At 44.6% G+C, this 22,951-nt stretch overlaps 1 protein-coding gene across 1 annotated transcript in view; it reads right to left on the reverse strand.

Annotated features, from left to right (window-relative positions):
- Positions 1-20,604, reverse strand: part of LOC135529595 (taste receptor type 1 member 3-like) — a 32,608-nt gene extending 12,004 nt beyond the window's left edge. Inside the window, exons 1-14 of the mRNA XM_064958253.1 lie at positions 20,313-20,604; positions 19,666-19,737; positions 15,886-16,219; positions 15,476-15,679; positions 15,023-15,323; positions 14,412-14,768; positions 13,571-13,993; positions 13,253-13,456; positions 12,993-13,113; positions 12,336-12,706; positions 6,747-7,352; positions 4,285-4,412; positions 4,015-4,157; positions 3,705-3,912 (exon numbers count right to left, since the gene is read on the reverse strand). Of these exons, the coding sequence (XP_064814325.1) occupies positions 3,705-3,912; positions 4,015-4,157; positions 4,285-4,412; positions 6,747-7,352; positions 12,336-12,706; positions 12,993-13,113; positions 13,253-13,456; positions 13,571-13,993; positions 14,412-14,768; positions 15,023-15,323; positions 15,476-15,678 (3,065 nt within the window). The 5' untranslated portion in view covers position 15,679; positions 15,886-16,219; positions 19,666-19,737; positions 20,313-20,604. The remainder of the gene's footprint in view (positions 1-3,704; positions 3,913-4,014; positions 4,158-4,284; positions 4,413-6,746; positions 7,353-12,335; positions 12,707-12,992; positions 13,114-13,252; positions 13,457-13,570; positions 13,994-14,411; positions 14,769-15,022; positions 15,324-15,475; positions 15,680-15,885; positions 16,220-19,665; positions 19,738-20,312) is intronic.
- Between the last annotated feature and the right edge of the window lie 2,347 nt (positions 20,605-22,951).

The raw sequence follows: 22,951 nt of genomic DNA on the forward strand, positions 1-22,951 counted from the left end.
TTTTATTAGAGAAAATGTTAAGGACATCCATATGCATTCAAATCCGACCTGCCAACGCCAAATTTCCATGTCCTTAAAAACAGCCTATAACAAATTACAAAAACACTATTCCTTGTGTTTCGATGTGTAACATATGCAAAACTGTTTTATTGTTTTTTAGGCTATTTTCCTAAAATAATAATTGTCCTCCTCATGGTTCAGCTGTCAGAGATTTGAGGGCTAAATGTATCAGGGCACTGCAAGCATAGGCCTATAGGCTTAGGTGTCCACTGTATGATATTAATATTTTTATATAATATACAGTACCTGTCAAAAATGTGGACACACCTACTTATTCAGGGGTTTTTCTTTAAAACTATGAAATAACACATATGGAATCATGTAGTTTCCAATAAAGTGTGAAACAAATCAAAATATATTTTATATTTGAGATTCTTCAAAGTAGCCACCCATTGCCTAGAGTACAGCTTTGCACACTCTTGGCATTCTCTCATCCAGCTTCATGAGGTAGTCACCTGGAATGCATTTCAATTAACAGGTGTGCTTTGTTAAAAGTTCATTTGTGAAATTTCTTTCCTTCTTACTGCGTTTGAGACAATCATTTGTGTTGTGACATGGTAGGGGTGGTATACAGAAGATAGCCCTATTTGGTAAAATACCAAGTCCTTATTATGGCAACAACAATTCAAAGAACTTTGAAAGTTTCACAAAGTGAAGGAAAAGCAGCCAAAAATTGCTCAGCATATGTGGGAACTCCTTCAAGACTGTTGGAAAAGGCATTCCAGGTGACTACCTCATGAAGCTGGTTGAGAGAATGCCATGAGTGTGCAAAGCTGTCATCAAAGCAAAGGGTGTTTACTTTGAAGAATCTCAAATATAAATATCTTTGACTTGTTTAACACTTTTTGGATACTACACTACACTTAGTCCTTGTTGTCCATGAAAACATACATACAATGAGTTGCAAAATTAATAGGAAATATAGTCAAGATGTTGGCAAGGTTATAAATAATGATTTTTAATTGAAATAATAATTGTGTCCTTCAAACTTTTCTTTCATCTAAGAATCTTCCATTTGCAGCAATTAGTCTTGCAGACCTTTAGCATAATAGATATCAATTTGCTGAGGTAATTGGAAGAGATTTCACCCCATGCTTCCTGAAGCACCTCCCACAAGTTGGACTGGCTTGATGGGAACTTCTTACGTACCATACGGTCAAGCTGCTTCCACAACAGCTCAATAGGGTTGAGATCCTGTGACTGTGCTGGCCACTCCATTATAGACAGAATACCAGCTGACTGCTTCTTCCCTAAATAGTTCTTGCATAGTTTGGAGCTGTGCTGTAGGTCATTGTCCTGTTGAAGGAGGACATTGGCTCCAATTAGGCTCAGTCCTCAGGGCGTATGGCATTGCAAAATGGAGTGATAGCCTTCCTTCTTCAAGATCCCTTTTACCCTGTACAAATTTCCCACTTGAAATAAAATCAAATGTATTTATATAGCCCTTCGTACATCAGCTGATATCTCAAAGTGCTGTACAGAAACCCAGCCTAAAACCCCAAACAGCAAGCAATGCAGGTGTAGAAGCAAGCTAGGAAAAACTCCATAGAAAGGCCAAAACCTAGGAAGAAACCTAGAGAGGAACCAGGCTATGTGGGGTGGCCAGTCCTCTTCTGGCTGTGCCGGGTGGAGATTATAACAGAACATAGCCAAGATGTTCAAATGTTCATAAATGACCAGCATGGTCAAATAATAATAATCACAGGCAGTACAGTTGAAACTGGAGGTGGACTGGGGACAGCAAGGAGTCATCATGTCAGGTAGTCCTGAGGCATGGTCCTAGGGCTCAGGTCCTCAGAGAGAGAGAAAGAAAGAGAGAAAGACATAATTAGAGAGAGCATACTTAAATTCACACAGGACACTGGATAGGACAGGTACTCCAGATATAACAAACTGACCCTAGCCCACCGACACAAACTACTGCAGCATAAATACTGGAGGCTGAGACAGGAGGGGTCAGGAGACACTGTGGCCCCATCCGATTACTTTACAACACCAAAGCACCCAAGACCATCACATTGCCTCCACCATGCTTGACAGATGGTGTCAAGCACTCATCCAGCATCTTTTCATTTTTGCATCTCACAAATGTTCTTTTTTGTGATCCAAACACCTCAAACTTAGATTTGTCTGTCCATAACACTTTTTTCCAATCTTGCTCTGTCCATTGTCTGTGTTCTTTTGCCAATCTTAATATTTTATTTTTATTGGCCAGTCTGAGATATGGCTTTTTCTTTGCAACTCCACCTAGAAGGCCATCATCCTGGAGTCGTCTCTTCACTGTTGACGTTGAGACTGGTGTTTTGCTGGTACTATTTAATGAAGCTGCCAGTTGAGGATTTGTGAGGTGTCTGTTTCTCAAACTAGACACTCTAATGTACTTGTCCTCTTGCTCAGTTGTACACCGGGGCCTCCCACTCCTCTTTCTATTCTGGTTAGGGCCAATGTGCGCTGTTCTGTGGAGGGTGTAGTATACAGCTTTGTATGAGATCTTCAGTTTCTTGGCAATTTCTCACATGGAATAGCCTTCATTGCTCAGAGCAAGAATAGACTGACAAGTTTCAGAAGAAAGGTCTTTGTTTCCGGCCATTTTGAGCCTGCAATCAAACCCACAAATGCTTATGCTCCAGATACTCAACTAGTCTAATGAAGGCCAGTTTTATTGCTTCTTTAATCAGGGGAACAGTTTTCAGCTGTGCTAACATAATTGCAAAAGGGTTTTCTAATGATCAATTAGCCTTTTAAAATGATACATTTGGATTAGCTAACACAACGTGCCCTTGGAACACAGGAGTGATGGTTGCTGATAATGGGCCTCTGTACACCTATGTAGATATTCCATTAAAAAAATCAGCCCCAAAAAATCAGCCAAAATCAGCCAAATCCAACTACATTTGTACTACACTGGGGTGCACTGCCTTCATATCATAGGCCAGCATTAGCTAAAGCCTAATAATAGCCACACCATACCAAACTTTCACAAATGTTTCTTAATTTTATCAGGGTGATATCAAAAGTAAGTAAAGCCATTGTTTATAGGGAAAATACAAGCAGTGTAACGTGTGTTGCTTGAAGGAGACCAAGGCGCAGCGTAATTTGTGGTAATCATATTTATTTAAATGAGAACCAGCAACAAAATAAAAAAGTGAAACCAAAACGAATGTACCGTTCCATAGGCTACAAGAGCTGTACAAAAACAAGATCCCACAACATAGGTGGGAAAAAGGCTACCTAAGTATGATTCCCAATCAGAGACAATGATAGACAGCTGCCTCTGATTGGGAACAACACTCGGCCAAACACAAAGAAATACAGAACATAGAAAGCCCACCCCTGACCTCACCAAATTGAGAAATAAAACGGCTCTCTGAGGTCAGGCCGTGACAGTACCCCCCAAAAAGGTGCGGACTCACGGCCACAAACCTGAACCTATAGGGGAGGGTCCGGGTGGGCATCTACCCTTGGCGGCAGCTCCGGTTTGGGGCGTAGACCCCGCTCCACCTCTGGCTCCCCCCACTTTGTTGGCGCCTCTGGTGCGGGGACCCTCGCCGCAGGCCCCGGACTGGGGACCCTCGCTGCAGGCCCCGGACTGGGGACCCTCGCCGCAGGCCCCGGACTGGGGACCCTCGCCGCAGGCCCCGGACTGGGGACCGTCGCCGCAGGCCCCGGACTGGGGACCGTCGCCGCAGGCCCCGGACTGGGGACCGTCGCCGCAGGCCCCGGATTGGGGACCATCTACGCAGGCCCCGGACTGGGGAACGTCGCCAGAGGCTCCGGACAGAGGATCTACGCTGGATGCTTCGTGCCATGGATCCTCACTGCAAGCTCCGGGCCATGGATCATCACTGAAGGCTTCGTGCCATGAATCATCACTGGAGGCTTTGTGTCATGGATCATCACTAGAGGCTTCCTACGTGGAGCCGGAACAGGTTTCACCGGACTGAGGAGACGTACTGGAAGCCTGGTGCGTGGAGCTGCCACAGGGCTTACCAGGCTGGGGAGTCATGCTGGAGGCCTGGTACATGGAATCGGAACAGGTCTCACCGGACTGGGGAGATGCACTGAAAGCCTGGTGCGTGGAGCAGGCACCGGATACACTGGGCCGTGGAGGCGCACTGGAGGTCTCAAGTGTAGAGCCGGCACAACCCGTCCTGGCCTGATGGTTTCTTTCGCCCGGCAAATGCGGGGAGCTAGCACAGGACGCACTGGGCTGTGCAGACGCACCTGAGACACAGTGCACAGAGCCGGCGCAGGATACCCTGGGCCGAAGAGACGCACTGGAGGCCAGGAGCGATGAGCCGGCACCATCCATCCTGGCTGGATGCCCACTCTAGCCCGTCCAATGCGGGGAGCTGGAATATAGCACACCGGGCTGTGACTGCGCACTGGAGACATGGTGCACATCACCGCATAGCACGGCGCCCGACCGGTCACACACTCCCCACGGTAAGCACGGGGAGTTGGATCAGGTCTAAACCCTGTCTCCACCAATCTCCCCGTGTGCCCCCACCCAAAAAATGTTTTGGAGCTGCCTTCCGTGCCGTGACCCCTTGTATAGTTGTCGTTCCTCTAATTCCTCGTATCCTCGCCGGTCCGCTCTAGCTGCTTCTATCTTCTCCCTTGGACGGTGATACTCTCCAGCCTGCACCCAGGGACCCTCTCCAGCCTGCACCCAGGGACCCTTGCCTTCCAGTATCTCCTCCCATGTCCACTCCTCCAGAAAACGCTGCTGTCATGTTCATTATAAGGACCGGACCAAGGTGCAGTGTTGTATTAAACCCCTACAACTCATCCAGAACGTCTGGTGTTCAACATTCTTATTTATTTAAAGAATGAAACACTGAACAAAATAACAAAACCCAAGAAACGTGAAGCTATACAAATTGAGTGCTGACAGGCAAAACTACACATAGACAAGATCCCAAACACAAATCACCACCTTCCGGAGAACCTGAAACCCCACCTGGAATACCTAGGATAAGATAAGTAATCCTAAAATGATTTAGATCCCCAATCAGAGACAACGATAAACAGCTGTCTCTGATTGAGAACCATATCAGGCCAACATAGAAATACAAAAACACCTAGACCTACAACAACCCTAGACATACAAAAAACCTAGACAATACAAAACTAAAGTGCTCAGCCTAGTCACACCCTGACCGAAGCAAAATATAAAGAAAACAGAGATATCTCAGGTCAGGGCGTGACAGCTGCTTGGTCTTTTTGTGGTGGGATATTCTGTAATGTGCGTTGCATGAAGGAGACCAAGGCGCAGCGTAATTTGTGGTCATCATATTTATTTAAATGAGAACAAGCAACAAAATAAAAAAGTGAAACTAAAACGAACGTACCATTCCGTAGGCTACAAGAAATGTACAAAAACAAGATCCCACAACATAGGTGGGGGAAAGGCTACCTAAGTATGATTCCCAATCAGAGACAAGGACAGCTGCCTCTGATTGGGAACTGCACTCGGCCAAACACAAAGAAATACAAAACATAGAATGCCCACCCCACATCACACCCTGACCTCACCAAATAGAGAAATAAAACGGCTCTCTAAGGTCAGGGCGTGACAAGCAGAAGAGCGATTGTAAACCAGGGAAAAAATCCACTACCCTCCCCAGTGCCTAATAAAAAAAAATCACACAACCCTCCCGCCAAAAAAAACTAGTTTGACAACCCTCCACTAGTTTGAACCACCCCTCCCCCAGTAACTTACGATCTGACCCTAAGCAAGTTCGTATCTGAGAGTAAATAGAGCCTAATATATTGCTAAAAGTCCCCTTGTTCTTGAGAGATTGACATGGTTATCAAAACGTCACACCAGGGTAAGCCTACACAAAACACAGCCCTTATTTTAAGTGATTCTAAAATTCCCTATGGGAAAAATGAATGGTGGAAAATTGATTGGATACCATTTCCCTGTTTGACCTCTAGGTTTTATGGGTATTATGACACCTCCACTGTGGGGCTCTATGGAGATTGCTCGTACCTGGTATGCAAACATGCATGGCTTGAGAGATGCGCTCTAACATGTGTAGCTAACTAGCTAGTTTAAATAACAACAGTACTGCTACATAATCATAACATTTGATAAACACTTAATTTAGCCTTCATCATCATCAATATCTGGTCTGGTTGTCTGGTACACGCAGTAGAGGTAGGCAGAAAGATATAGAAAGGTAAATCACAATCACCAAAGGAAATGGAGCTACATAACTAGCATATTTACATCAATCATCAACATCAATGGTCAGCTGATAGCCCATCCTCTTTTCCCGATGTCAATCATATCTTTAGGAGGCACTGTTACTAGCTTCCTTACAGTTTGTGATGATGAGTGTGTTGTTGCAGAAATAAATAGGCCTATGCAAGAACAAAAAAATTGTTAGAGATATTTGGTATGTTATTTATTTTTCATTTTGAGCACCCCCTGCAAGGTCTGTGCATGGCCCTGCTCCTTTACTGTGCGTTTACTCACAATTTCTGCAAAGATAAATAACCAAAATCATTCAATCAAACTAGTATACATGCACATGAAATGTATAACATGCAAAATTAAATTGTATATATTATTGAAACATTAAACATAATACATTTCACTCTCCCTGTCCCTCCCCTGATACCTGTCCCTCCCCTGATACCTGTCCCTCCCCTGATACCTGTCCCTCCCCTGATACCTGTCCCTCCCCTGATACATGTCCCTCCCCTGCAGGTTCCTGGTCCTGTTCCTTTTGAGTTCCTGGAGCTCCCTCGAGGAAGGTACGGAAATGCTCTGCTGTGTTGAGCTCAGGTTTCTTCAGCAACAGGTGACATTTTGGCAGATAGTAGGCTGCCATCAGCCCCATGTTACTGAGCAAACTGACAGATACATGGACAATGGAGCGTTCCTTGTCATTCAGACCAGTGTAGATGGGGATGAAGACCACCCAAACCACACAGTAGGTCAGGGTGGAGAAGGTGATATCTCTGGCCAGGTTGTATTGTCGAATGGGCTTCACAGCCATGAAGGTGCACATGAAGGATATGAGGGCGAGGAGGCCATTGAAGCCCTGCATCAGGCCAAGACATAAGATGGGCTCCACAGGGCATCGTAGGAACTTTCTCACAAAGGTCACCTTTATCTTGGCCAGGTACCGGGATAAAGAGGGCCCCTCCTGGACATAATAGCCACAGATCCCTGCCTGAACACCACAGCAGGCGAGTACCAGCAGCCAGCCTCCAGGGCCTCTCAGTGTATCCAGATGAGACAGAGCCTTCTCAGGGAACTCGGTCACATACACAATCTGTCAAAAGAGGGAGGAGGATGGACAATTATCTAATCTAATCTAATTGATTCAAGATACTCTGGGTCTTCCTCACTCATATTCATTCAAATGTCTCCTGGACTGTTGGCTTTCTTTTACATCAAAGAAAACCTGTTTACACTTTACTGTATATAGAAAATTGTGTTTTAGTGGATTTGGCTATTTCAGTCACACCCATTGTTGACAGGTGTATAAAATCCAGCACACAGCCATGCAACCTCCATAGACAAACATTGGCAGTAGAATGATCTTACTGCATAGCTCAGTGACTTTCATCGTGGCACCGTTATAGGATGCCACCTTTCCAACAAGTCAGTTCCTCAAATGTCTGCCATACTAGAGCTGCCCCGGTCAACTGTAAGTGCTGTTATTTTGAAGTGGAAACTTCTAGGAGCAACAAAGGCACAGCCATGAAGTTGTAGGCCACACAAGTTCATCGAGCTGGCCCGCCGAGTGCTGAAGCACGTAAAAATAGTCTGTTCTCGGTTGCAAAACACACTACCAAACTGCCTCTGGAATTGCCTCTGGACTGCCTCTGGACTCATTACCAAACTGCCTCTGGAATTGCCTCTGGACTCACTACCAAACTGCCTCTGGAATTACCTCTGGACTGCCTCTGGACTCATTACCAAACTGCCTCTGGAATTGCCTCTGGACTGCCTCTGGACTCACTACCAAACTGCCTCTGGAATTGCCTCTGGACTGCCTCTGGACTCATTACCAAACTGCCTCTGGAATTGCCTCTGGACTGCCTCTGGACTCATTACCAAACTGCCTCTGGAATTGCCTCTGGACTGCCTCTGGACTCACTACCAAACTGCCTCTGGAATTGCCTCTGGACTGCCTCTGGACTCACTACCAAACTGCCTCTGGAATTGCCTCTGGACTGCCTTTGGGCTCATTACCAAACTGCCTCTGGAATTGCCTCTGGACTGCCTCTGGACTCATTACCAAACTGCCTCTGGAAGCAACATCAGCACAAGAACTGTTAGTCGGGAGTTTCATGAAATGTTTGCATGGCCAAACAGCCGCACACAAGCCTAAAATCACCATGCACATTGCCAAACGTTGGGTGAAGTGGGGTAAAGCTAGCCACCATTGGACTCTGGAGCAGTGGAAACGCATTGTCTGGAGTGATGAATCAAACTTCACCATCTGGCAGCCTGACGGACAAATCTGGGTTTTGCGGATGCCAGGAGAACGCTACCTGCCTGAATGCATAGTGCCAACTGTACAGTTTGGTGGAGTAAGAATAATGATCCCGGGCTGTTTTTCACGGTTTGGTCTAGGCCCCTTAGTTCTGGTGAAGGGAAATCTTAATGCTACAGCATACACTTTTTATTTAACCAGGTAGGCTAGTTGAGAACAAGTTTTCATTTACAACTGCGACCTGGCCAAGATAAAGCAAATTAGTGCTACACAAACAACAACACAGAGTTACACATGGAATAAACAAACATACAGTCAATAACACAATAGAAAAAAAAGTATATGTACAGTGTGTGCAAATGAGGTAAGATAAGGGGGGTGAGGCAATAAATAGGCCATAGTGGCCAAATCATTTAAATGTACCAATTAAACACTGGAGTGATAGATGTGCAGAAGATGAATGTGCAAATAGAGATACTGGGGTGCAAAGGAGAGAAAACAAAAGAACAGTATGGGGATGAGGTAGATGGATGGGCTACTTACAGGTGCAGTGATCTGTGAGCTGCTCTGACAGCTGGTGCTTAAAGTGTTGTGGCAGAATCAGAATTCTTTAGGTAACATTGATAAATAAGATGTTTTATCAATTTTCATAAGTATGCTTATGTGGGAAAAGTTCTGCAAACTGAATGATAATTTATAGCTAATGCTGTCTGGCTATAGGATACTCCTTTTTTCTGGTAAAAGGTTCTTTGTGTAATGTTCCTAAGATCTGTTATTTGTCGTGTGAGTTTTGATGGGTGTGTCTTGGCTATAAATGATACTAAGGACTGTTTTGTAAGCACTCTCAGAGAATTAATTTATGGACACTGAATTGATCTGAGAGTCACAGGGCTATGGTGAAGCTCATATAATTAAAGATAGACTTTATGATAACTCTGACTTGTGTGTGGTTTGCTTTCTCATGATTTGGTAATACAGGAAATTTCCACAACAAAAGTTAGTGAGGGAGATATGAGCTTCCAGCTTCAATGATTTTTGCAATTTGTTCCAGTCATTGGCAGCAGAGTACTGAAAGGAAAGGCGACCAAAGGAGGAATTTGCTTTAGGGGTGACCAGTGAAATATACCTGCTGGAGCACGTGCTATGGGTGGGTGCTGCTATGGTGACCAGTGAGCTGAGATAAGGAGGGGCTGTACCTGGCAAAGACTTATAGATGACCTGGAGCCAGTGGATTTGGCAACAAATATGTAGCGAGGGCCAGCTAACGAGAGCATACAGGTCGCAGTGGTGGGTAGTATATGGGGCTTTGGTGGCAAAACGGATTGCACTGTGATAGACTGCATCCAATTTACTGAGTGTTGGAGGGTATTTTGTAAATGACATCGCCGAAGTCAAGGATTGGCAGGATAGTCAGTTTTACGAGGGTATGTTTGGCAGCATGAGTGAAGGATGATTTTGTTGCGAAATAGACAGCCGATTCCAGATTTAATTTTGGATTGGAGATGCTTAATGTGAGTCTGGAAGGAGAGTTTACAGTCTAACCAGACACCTAAGTATTTGTAGTTGTCCACATATTCTAAGTCAGAACCGTCCAGAGTAGTGATGCTGGACAGGCAGGCTGGTGCGGGCAGTGATTGGTTGAAGAGCATGTATTTAGTTTTACTTGCATTTAAGAGCAGTTGGAGTCCACAGAAGGAGTTGTATGGCATTGAAGCTCATCTGGAGGTTAGTTAACAGTGTCCAAAGAAGGTACAGAAGTATACTAAATGGTGTTGTCTGCGTAGGGGTGGATCAGAGACACCAGCAGCAAGAGCGACATCATTGATTTATGAACATTTGAACATCTTGGCCATGTTCTGTTATAATCTCCACCCGGCACAGCCAGAAGAGGACTGGCCACCCCACATAGCCTGGTTCCTCTCTAGGTTTCTTCCTAGGTTTTGGCCTTTTTAGGGAGTTTTTCCTAGCCACCGTGCTTCTACACCTGCATTGCTTGCTGTTTGGGGTTTTAGGCTGGGTTTCTGTACAGCACTTTGAGATATCAGCTGATGTACGATGGGCTATATCAATAAATTTGATTTGATTTGATCTATACAGGGAAAAGAGTTGGCTCAAGAATTGAACCCTGTGGCACCCCCATAGAGAATGCCAGAGGTCGGGACAACATGCCCTCCGGGCCAGGTCGATTAAAAAGGCCTGCTCACTGAAGTGTTTTAGGGAGCGTTTGCCAGTGATGAGGGGTGGTCGTTTGACCGCAAACCCATTACGGATGCAAGCAATGAGGCAGTGATCACTGAGATCCTGGTTGAGACAGCAGAGGTGTATTTGGAGGGCAGGTTGGTTAGGATGATATCTATGAGGGTGCCAGTGTTTACAGATTTGGGGTTGTACCTGGTAGGTTCATTGATAATTTGTGTGAGATTGAGGGCATCAAGCTTAGATTGTAGGATGGCCGGGATGTTATGCATGTCCCAGTTTAGGTCACCTAACAGCACAAGCTCTGAAGATAGATGGGGGGCAATCAATTCACATATGCAGTCCAGGGACAGCTTGGGGCAGAAGGTGGTCTATAGCAAGCAGCAACTGTGAGAGATTTGTTTCTGGAAAGGTGGATTTTTAAAGTAGAAACTCAAATTGTTTGGGCACAGACCTGGATAGTATGACAGAACTCTGTAGGCTATATCTGAGGTGGATTGCAACTCCGCCCCCTTTGGCAGTTCTATCTTGTCAGAAAATGTTATAGTTAGGGATGGAAATTTCAGTTTTTTTTGTGGCCTTCCTAAACCAGGATTCAGACACGGCTAGGACATCCGGGTTGGCAGAGTGTGCGAAAGCAGTGAATAAAACAAACTTATGGAGGAGGCTTCTAATGTTAACATGCATGAAACCAAGGCTTTTACGGTTACAGAAGTCAACAAATGATAGCGCCTGGGGAATGGGAGTGGAGCTAGGCACTGCAGGGCTTGGATTAACCTCTACATCACCAGAGGAGCAGAGGAGGAGTATGATAAGGGTATGGCTAAGGGCTATAAGAACTGGTCGTCTAGTACGTTCGGAACAGAGAGTAAAAGGAGCAGGTTTCTGGGCATGGTAGAATAGTGCATAATGTACAGACAAAGGTATGGTAGGATGTGAATACAGTGGAGGTAAACCTGGGCATTGAGTGACGATGAGAGAGGTATTGTCTCTAGAGACATCAACCAGGTGAGGTCACCGCATGTGTGGGAGGTAGGACAAGAGGGTTAGCTGAGGCATATTATTCAGTGAAGGCTGGAGGCTCTACAGTGAAATAAGACAATAATTACTAACCAAAACAGCAATGGACCAGGCATATTGACATTAGGGAGAGGCATGCATAGCCAAGTGATCACAGGGTCCATTGAGTAGCTGGACGGGCCCCCGTGCACGAAGCAAGGTCCATACAGAAATGGTTTGTTGAGATCGGTGTGGGAGAAATTGACTGGCCTGCACAAAGCCCTGACCTCAACCCCATCAAACACCTTTGGGATGAATTGGAACCCCGACAGCGAGCCAGGCCTAATCGCCCAATGTCAGTGCCCAACCTCACTAATGCTCTTTGGCTGAATGGAAGCAAGTCCCCGCAGCAATGTTCCAACATCTAGTAGAAAGCCTTACCAGAAGAGTGGAGGCTGTTATAGAAGCAAAGGGGGGACCAATTCTGTATTAATGCCCATGATTTTGGAAGGAGATGTTCGACGGTGCAGATGTCCACATACTTTTGGTCATATAGTGTAGATGTATAATATCTCAATGATTCATGTTTGTCTGGTGTTCTACAGGTCTAGGCTTTACCTGCAGTGAGAAGGCTAAGATGGTGGACAAGGTGACCGTGTGGAAGATGGAGCTGAGGGGAAGCTGCAGACGACACACCATGTCCCCTGGCCGGACCAGGAACAGCAGCAGGCAGGCACAGCCCCCCATCATGCTGAGTAGGGACACACCACCCAGGGGCCCCCCAGAGGCCCTCACCAGTGGAGAACCGCGGTGCTGCAGGAACAGGACCCCCACAGCCCCTTGACAGGCCAGCAGCACCAGCATGGCCAGCAACAGCCCCAAGGACTCAGGCTGGCCCCAGGTTAGGAAGTCAAAGGTAGGCTCGGTGCAGTTGGTGCTACGTACCAGGGACCACTGGCCCTCTAGACACTGGGTACACTGGATGTCCACTGGAGTCAGAGAGAGGGAGCAGAGACATGTAGTTAGAATTTTCGAACCTGATAAAAGTAGAAAGTCTTAAGGCCAGTTTTATAACGCCACCACTCACACCTTTCAGTTTTGTAGATGTATTGAGCTTTTTTTTTACGTAGCATTTTTTTATGCAACGTTTGTCAGCATGTGAGAAAAGTGTAAAGCTGATGTCCATGTCGAAAAATATCAAATAAATCTACAAAACAATCTCAAGAGTTATCGCGTTTTAATGCAAAGATTGATGGAAGTCTGTGAATCACCCACTTCTGCCATTCTGGAAGGTGCCCGGTAAACAGTCAATACAGTCAAAGCAGCAGGAATGGAAGCCTTTCACTCTGCGCACCTGGCCAGGGCCACACTCAGAGGAACAGGTAGACTCAGGGGCCTGCAGCAGAGGTGGTGTCAGAGAGAACCACTTTGCAGAGCGTAGCTGGCACATTGAAATGTTTAGTCCCAGAGGGGAAAATGTGAAAGCTGATAAAGTGCAACATAACATTTGATGAGGAGATGTGGGCGGAAATTACCTTAGCACATACTGTATGCCATTGGATGAGGGTGTTATTGATTGACAGGTTCTCATAGAAGGTGCCGACATCTTTAAAACTCAGACTGTTGTTTTCCCAGACCCACTGTAGTACGTTGTAGCCAATGTTTGGGTTTCCATTACTGTCAAACTCAAAATGACTTCCATTTAGACTGAAGTTAACCTCCTTGAGCACCTCCAACAGCTGCCGGGTGTCAATCAATGTGTTATTTATCTTTGTTAATTGCATGTATAAAGTACCTTTCACAGCTTCACTTAATCAATGTTTGGAGAGAAAAAAAACGGAGAGAGAATTTACCTGCCAGGGGTAGAGTTTGCTTTTAGTGTCCCTCAGGCAGCTCTTAGCATTGCACCTGAGCATGGTGTGCAGTGCGTGTGCAACACTGTAGATGGCAGCATAGATGCTGAAAGCTGACCTCTGCAGTATGGGCTTTGTCACTAGACTTATGTTGTCTAGGGACAGGTTCCAGCAGTCTGGGCATGGGTTCATACTATGGGTTGGCTCTGTATCTGGACCTGGTGAGGGCTGCCTGGCCCTCTCCTCTCTGATCCTGGAGAAGAGTTCCCTGGTGTAGGGTGTGAGCAGGCCCAGGATCTGGCTGTGGACTGTGAAGGCAATGATAGTGCCCACAGTGTGGATGTTTGGGAGAGTTGACAAGTCACTGTTCAGGGCCCACGCATCGCTGGCCACCCAGACCCCTGTCAGATTCCTCCTGATCACCTGATCACAAACAGCATGTTGGGATCTTACGTTGCCCCAGTTCGTACAGACAAATGTATTATTCAGAGGAGGCTGGTGGGGGAAGCTATAGGAGGATGGCTCATTGCAATGGCTGGAATGCAATGAATGGAACGGTATCAAACACAACAAACATCTGGAAACCACATTTGACTCTGTTCCATTTATTCCATTCCAGCAATTACAATGAGTCTGTCCTCCTATAGCTCCTCCCACCAGCCTCCACTGGTATTAGTGTATACCTCTAATCTGAATTTAGATGCTATAAATGAATAGCATTACTGTACTTAAAAGCAGTCAAACCAACGGCTGCATGAAGCTTTTTGAAAAGCTTCTGAGAAACCTTTTACAACTTGGTCAAATTCTCTAGACCTCTTGTGTGACTTGCTGTCTTACTGACCTCAGTAAAGAAGGCTCTGGCGGGCTGGGAGAGAGAGAACACCACCACCACACCCACTTTGCTCTCTATGATGCGGTCCAGCATCTCTCTGACCACAGGCTGTGGGTCTCTATAGATGGGGATTAACCCCTCGTACGCCACACAGATGGAGCTCTCTGCTGCCAGGGTAGAAAACTGGCGCTGGCCCTGACGTCCATACTCATCCTCACTGCCCACGACAGCTACCCAGTTCCACTGGAACCTGTTCATCAGACGCACCATGGCCTCCACCTGCCTCTTGTCACTGGGCACTGTGCGCAGGAACGATGGGTACAGACTCTTGTCACTGAACTTGTCACTGGTGGCACTGTAGCTGATCTACAGGGGGCACATGGTAATGAAACAGATGAAACAACAGTAGATTCAAAACAAATGGTTATGTCCATACTCATTGCAGTTGTATCTCATATGTTCATCTTAGTTTCACCACAGCACACAGTTCAATCGAAATTACATTTAAGGGATTGTTGTAGAGGGGAAAAGCTGTATTCTTCATTTTTTTATCGCCTTGTTTTTTGAGGATGTTATTGTTTGCATTGATAGACAACTTTCCAACATGTGACCAAACAAACCTGTGGCATGAGGAAGAATCCCAGTAGTTTTCCTATGACTGAGACCATCTCTGAGGTGGAAGGGCCGATGACAGCCACCACACGGGTCACGTAGTCCGTGTAGTTACACATGATGGCCAGCTCCCGGCTGGAGCCCTCTGTGAGGAAGAAGAGGGTGGGCTTCACGATGACGGCAGACTGCTTGCAGGTGTCGAAAATCTCATAGCCCAGCCTGATGCCAGGGAGTAGGGTGGAGTTGGCGTTGATCTCATCCACTGCATACTTCATCACCAGGGCCATACCCAAACCAAATGTATTAATACTGCCATGCCAAACACAGGACAGGGACGGGCTGTTATAGTGCTCTCCATGATCAGATGATTCAAACATATTAGAAGCAATCATAGAACAAACGTCATATTCAGACAAAAGTACATTAATCATTCATTATAAGGGAGTCTTGTGTTACTGTACCTGTCACAGCTAATGCTGTCCGGCTCTACTCTCTGGCTCAAGTTGCTGGTGAGATCATTGATGGGGAAGAGCCCCCCGAGGAGGATGTCTCCCGAGGAGTTGAACAGAGTTGTAGTGATGTTCTGGAACCATGGTGGAGAGCTCTGACTACACCCTGCTCCAAACAGCCAGCATAGAATCAGCAGTCTCAATGGCACTGCCATGCTGCTGAGGGCAGGAAGAGACATGTTGTGAGGACATGGCAAACATCACAGAGTAAAAAAGGCATCAACAAATGAGAGTTTAAAGAGATGCATTGATAGTAGAAATAAAGGGTGAAAGGGAGAGAGAAAGAAGAGACAGAGTCAGCAGCTGATGCTGTGAGAGAAAGGTACTTTGCCAACCAGTTACAGAGTGATGGAGAGGCTCACCTGTATGGGTACTTTCACAGCCCAGCGAGTCAATGGGGAGAACTGTTCTATCAGTCTGTCTGCACCTCCTGTGTCTCCTGCATTGTGATGAGTGGTGAACTGAATACCTGGGGTCAGGCTGTCCTGTGCCAGACTACAGGTCTCATCACAGGTGTGCAGTTGCTGTCAGCATGACTCCGGAGGTGCATTTGCATTTAAATTGATGGTGCATGTGAAGATTTTGAAATGAGACACCAACATATGAAAATCACCAGGTGACAGGTTCTTGTCCCACACTTCCTGAGCATTTTATTGATATTTGCTTGTGGTTGGCTGATCAGGCCTCGTCAGTGTACTGCATTGTTGGGGGTTAGAAGATATCAGCACTTTAAAACCACAAACCTGATTGCAACAATTTTATAAGACAGTAAAACCTCACTGGTGACCATGTGTGTGTTTGATGAGTCCCTCGTATCTCCATTTCATAGATCTAAAATATTTAGGAAAATCAGATGTCAGGTGGCAAATCAACCTGTTCTTTTCTGCTGCAGGGTCATTTCATGTTTTCATGTGTATCTGAACTATTGCGGTTCAGGCAGGCAGAAATGCAGCCGGTATGACGAGTTTCGCATATGATGAAACAGCTCAGATACACATGAAAACATGAAATGACCCCGGGAATCGATAGAACATCGCTCAGAGATGCACCAAAATGATGTAACATTCAAAATGAGTGAACCTTTTCTTTAAGGCTGAGTTGAAGTTGTAGTTGAAGTGTGACAGCTGAGCGTTTCTATTTTCTCTCTTTATGATTTTTGCATATTTGCATTAAGCCCGTATGAAGGTTTGTGTTTGGACACTAGTTAAAACAGGCACTGTAGTCTTTCCTCTATCTTGTCTGAGATCTTGACGAGAGCAGGTCGGCACATTGTGATGAAACTTGTTGTCAGGTTGTTGTCAGGTTGTCTACTTTCCACCCACGTTCTCCCTTTTTACCTTCAGTTCATGAGATAAAGTGCTCTAACACAGAGACAGCGTTTTACATTTCTGCTTGTTTGCACGTGTACACTACTGTGAGGTGGCTTTTATTGTGTGTGCATCTGTGCACAACAGGAGGTTGGTGGCATCTTAATTGGGGAGGACGAGTTCATGGAATTGGCTGGAGCGGAATTAGTGGAATGGTATCAAACACATGGTTTCCATGCATTTTATTCCATTCCAATTGCTCCGTTTTAGCCATTACTGTGAGCCATCCTCCTCTCAGCAGCCTCCACTGCTGTGCACATTGTTGATGTATTATAGCAAGATGTTGCGCGGGCAGTAGACTCAGATAAACATCTTGTTTGTGAATGGCATATTTTTTGTTTCTTCGGTAGCCTAAGCCATGAATCCACCCACCACCTTCCTAAAACTGTCCAGTGATAAGGTTCCAGGACACACACAAACACACACACATTTTCAGATGAAAGACAGATCTACTGTATATATTTTAGCACAACACAGCATGCCGTTTCACCACTAGGTGTCAGGTATGGGTTTATAACACAATGATACACCACAAGAAACAGGAAGAATGTCTGATTTGCACTGTTTTTATAAGACAGTAAAACCTCACTGATGGCTGTGTGTGTTTGATGTGTCCCTGTGGTATCTCCATTTCATAGACTGGTCACACTTCATTTGGATTGTCTGGATTTTCCATATGTAGATGCTCTACTGATCAACAAATCTGTTTACTATCAACAAATATGTTACTATCAACAAACTGTCTGTTGATAAGCAACCGCTTGCTAAGTTTACGTTTATGGTTAGGTTTAGAATAAGGGTAAGGGTTAAGTTTAGGGTTAGGATAAGAGTTAAGTTTAGGGTTAGGATAAGGGTTAAGTTTAGGATTAGGGTTAGGGTAAGGGTTAAGTTTAGGGTTAGGATAAGGGTTAAGTTTAGGATTAGGGTTAGGGTAAGGGTTAAGTTTAGGGTTAGGATAATGGTTAAGGTTAAGTTTAGGGTTAGGGTAAGAGTTAAGTTTAGGGTTAGGATAAGGGTTAAGATTAGGATTAGGGTTAGGATAAGGGTTAAGTTTAGGGTTAGGATAAGGGTTAAGGTTAGGGTTAGGATAAGGGTTAAGGTTAGGATAAGGGTTAAGGTTAGGGTTAGAGTTAGGGTTAGTAAATAGATAGTTGAAACTTTACTGATAGTCTGTAGAGCATCTACAGATGGACTACCTATCATTTTTAGGAAAATCAGGTGTCAGGTGGCAAATCAACAGAAGCCTATTCGTCTCTTTCCTGTCCTTTTCTGCTGCCGATACCACTCTGTTAGCACAAGCTGTTCAACATTTGCCAAAATCAATATTAGCATACTATATCTACTTCTACCATTATAATCTGAAAGTTAAGTTGAAGTTGGAGTTGAAGTGTGATAGTTGGGTTTGTTTCCTCTCTCTATGACTTTTGCATATGTCTATTAAGCACCAGATACTAGTTTTACCAATGTTTTGCATTCACCTTTGCATGTCATTGTGTCTATTTTCATCTTGGCAGAACATCACATTTCCAGCTTCCTCCAGGTATTTTGCATGAAACAATAAACACCTTTTATAGGGGCAATCTGTATTTGCTACAATACTTTTTTGAATTATGAATTCATGTTATGTACCCATTGATTCTTGAAGAATATAACTTATAAATGCCTCATGATCTTATTTGAACTGTCGTCCCCCTTCAGAACCCAAAATATAAGCTTGTTTTACTCCAATGTTTGCAAACAAAGTAGATGTAAACAAACACTGTATAGCCTCAACACATGGTAGAACTATGATTTTGATATCATGGATGGTCGGTCCTTGTATCCATAGCTCTGTCTATGAATTTGCGTGTGGTTACATTTATCCAGCCACATTCCTCCGTTTTTTCCTGAAACAGTGGCAGGGACACACTTTGTTATTTCAACTGCTGATTGCCCCTGTAACACCCTTATTTGAAACATTTTACTCACTGAAATGATCAATGTGATAACTACACCCTTTACTGTATATAATCAGGCTATGCTTAAATGTACTTATTCACAGCTCTTTAATAGGGTGACAGATGATGTCTGACAGACAATACATACAGTGTTGGTGTGTGTTTGAATACTAGTTCAATCAGGTACTGTGGTCTTTCCTTTATCTTGTCCAAGATCTTGATGTGAGCAGATAAACACACACCAATGTTTGTGATGAAACACTTGATGTTTCACTTTAGTACAGTGTGTTTACTTTCCACCCAAGTTTACATTTTTTACAGCATACTACTATTTCCTTTTTAACATCAGTTTGTGATATAAAGTGAACTATAGTGAAAATGCTATACAATATATTTGAGGTGAGTTTTATGTGTGTGCATCAGTGCACATTCTTCCTGTATTGCAGAAAGATGTTGTGCGGGCAGTAGACTCAGAAAAACATCTTGTTTTTGAAAGGAAGCACGCACCCCGTCAGAAGAAAGACAGATCTATATATTTGAACACCGGAATACCCTTTCACCACTAGGTGTCAGGTGTGGGTTTATAACACACTGACACACCACAAGAAACACTAAGAACTCTACATGGGGAGAATTTCCTGTAACAAATTTTGATGTGGACATTCTTTTTCACAAAGGATATTTATCTTATTCGTGGTGGTCAGAGCCCTGATGTCGGGAGAGAATCTGAGTTCATGTGGTGAAGGTGGAGGTTGTGGGGATTCAAGGGTTTCTGTCTGTGTGGGTAGTGTGTACACATGCAGGCTGTTTGGACAGTTGATAACAGAGGTGAGTGTACCTGCCTACTGGGAACCAATGGTTGTCTTTCCTCACTGTACAAGACTGGTTGTTCTGAACAAACATAATGGCCCTGCAAACGAAAACAACATGTTTTGATTAGTCTGTTGTTTTCCATTGGTCAACGTTACGACCTGCATAATAGGATTGTAGCTATTGGTTAATTGTAGACATGTTTTACAGATGCAGCAGAGATGACATTTGCATTGAACATAAACATAGAGGAGTGGGTACACTCTAATCAGTAATTGATTTAGTGTGTTTTCACTTACATGAATAAGGTCTAAGGGCCCAGGGCTGGGTTTCTAATAAGCTAACATATGGAATTGTTTTAAGAAGGTCATTAGGATCATTTAGCTATTTTATTACAATTTTTAGGACTCCTGTAAGTGTATAAAAAAAACAAGATTTGATTAAATATTGAATTTGGCCATACTGCTATTAGCCCATAAAAGCTCATTGAATAACATATTCATACATGTCAGAACAGATCATCCAAAAATAAATCAAAGTGCCTGTCCTGTATCTGAGAGATACACGTATAAAATATCTATACCCTTTTTTGTCACTTTTTTGTACTTCCATATATACTTTTTAAACTGGTACCAGGCTACCTTCAGACGAGTCTTGTGTTCGTGAGAGTCTCACCTTACGATGGTGGGGTCATAAAAGTGTGAAGCCCAAACTGTTCGGACGCTACAGATGTTTTCACGAGGAGACCGATTCTCGGGATATCTCCAGATCAGACAAACATCTCTGTAGCTCTGCCACTTTCCCCCTCTGATGTGGAAGGCCGGCATCGGAGGATGTGGTGGATTGAGTTGCAGCCCATGCAAAAAATATATCTCTAGCTTAAACTGACGATTTTGAAAAGGATTATTTGTATTTTTTTATGCGGACACCAGTTAAGATTATTGTGCTAGTTGTGTGTGCGTGTGCGTGTGTGTGTGTGTGTGTGTTCAAAGCAGTGTTTACATAGCTGGCCTACAGAAACTATGGAACTACTGCTTTGTGAAGGCTGAGACTGTTGCAAAACTCTCTGACCGCTCCATTCAGTCCTCTGTGAGCTGAGAGAGAAACAGGCTTAGTGCCCACCCCCTTCACTCATCCCCACCTTCCCCCCTGGCCGCAGAATGGCTGGATCTGCCTCGCTCTAATCTCCATCGTTGGCCAGAGGAACAGTGGGCCTGTTGTCAACATGCTGGCCTCGTACCCCACAGGACCTGACAAATTATTAACCATCCATAGCAGAGCAGGCAGAGCAGAGGACAGCCGGCCAAGCCCAGCCCAGCCAGGAAGTGGAATACTAAAATGTGCTGCTGAACATGAGTTCATCTGTCTTGATCAGTGCCTGACACTGCATAGTGAAAGTGTGGGAAAGTGGGGATCCTGCTGTGCCAAAGCAGGGAGGCCAAGCAGCACCAACCCAGCTGTGCTGTAGAGTACACCATGCAGTTCACAACACACTGCTCATATTAATTACTACATCAACAACAGTAAATCAAACCAGCCCATCAGTATAGACCAGTCTGTCCTTGACAAAACAGCTTAAAATGACTTCCTTGCCTCTAAGGCTTACGACTGTGCATTTTACCTTGCCTCCAAGGGTTAAGCACACAATTCATCGTAACGTCCTGCCCGCCTCCTTTTCAGTGGTCCAACCTGTTCTTCCGGACTTCAAAGTATGTGTGTGTGTGTGTGTGTGTGTGTGTGTGTGTGTGTGTGTGTGTGTGTGTGTGTGTGTGTGTGTGTGTGTGTGTGTGTGTGTGTGTGTGTGTGTGTGTGTGTGTGTGTGTGTGTGTGTGTGTGTGTGTTGGAGTTTGCATATTTATCATATATCATACAGCTGCAGTATACGAATATGTTATATGTAAATTAATGAAGCTAACTACAGTTGTAAGTTAGTTCCACATGAATGCACACCCTTGCACGGACTATTGCATAGAGTTAGAAATATACAGCGACAGGTTGATGTTTTAACCTGATGCTGAGCTGTAACCTCCATATCAAAGTTGACTGTTGTAATAACCTACCAAAACAGCAAATGAGAAAAGTAAGAGTAAACAACAGTGCCAATTAACCAAATCCTTAGAATGCACTTTATCTGATGTTCTTGCATCATGTCCATGACTTAGGACCAATCCTGTCCTAGAGTGTCTAACCAGCAGTTTGCAGGTCAGGGAGAGGTTGCCCTTGGCACTTACTTCACAACAGGGTTTGCAGTACAAGGGATATGGGATATGTGTGTGTGACTCCATCTCTGCCAGTGGCTTCTTCACCTTGTAGTCTAACACACTGGAGAAGAGGGTGAGTGAGTGTATTGACCCTTGTGGGTATGAGAGGCTGGGATACTGTAGCATGAGAGGAGGTATGCACTCTGCAATGGTAAGAAAGGAAGCGTGAGTGTCTAAAGATATATCCGTGACAGAGTGAATGCCTGGGGAAGAGGCATGTGACAAAGTGTGACGCTGGATGAGTGGGTATTGAATGTATGACAGTGTATGTGAGGATGAAAGAAAGGAGAGAGTGTATAAGATGGTGGAAATGAGAGAGCGAAAGAGTGAGTGGGTTGAGAGTTCGCAGAGGGAGCAATGATTGATTGAGTTGCATGCCTGACTGTTGATACTGCATGTTGGCTGATGTTATCAGCAGCTGTGCAAACTTTGGGGACATTAGCAAAACTAGTGTTCCTTTTACTGTAGCTAGCTAATTCCTGTGACCTGCATGATGCAACACACTCCCTAACAGACTCCTTGCGCAATAACACCCAGGACAGTAGAATTGATTGCACCTGTTCTTCATTACATCAAATAGAACATGTGTTTTTCGAGAGGACATTTACATTTTCTGTCGACTTTGTTTTGACATGAAAATGATATTTCTCATAAGTGGAGAAGGTCAGATAGTCAGAACTACTGTACAGCAGAAGTTACTCTATGGGCAAATGGATGTCATTCTCAGTGATCATTATTGGCAGGGTAGCCTAGTGGTTAGAGCGTTGGACTAGTAACCGGAAGGTTGCAAGTTCAAACCCCCGACCTGACAAGGTACAACTCTGTCGTTCTGCCCCTGAACAGGCAGTTAACCCACTGTTCCTAGGCCGTCATTGAAAATAAGAATTTGTTCTTAACTGACTTGCCTAGTAAAATAAAGGTAAATAAAAAAAGTGTCTTTGTCTCTTCCCTCCTAGAAACTTCCTCATCATCCAGACCTCATATAAATCAAATTGTATTTTTTCACATGCGCCGAATACAACAAGTGTAGACCTTAGTGTGAAATGCTTACTT

Source organism: Oncorhynchus masou, chromosome 5, assembly GCF_036934945.1.
Source record: "Oncorhynchus masou masou isolate Uvic2021 chromosome 5, UVic_Omas_1.1, whole genome shotgun sequence".
Classification (NCBI taxonomy): Eukaryota; Metazoa; Chordata; class Actinopteri; order Salmoniformes; family Salmonidae; genus Oncorhynchus; species Oncorhynchus masou.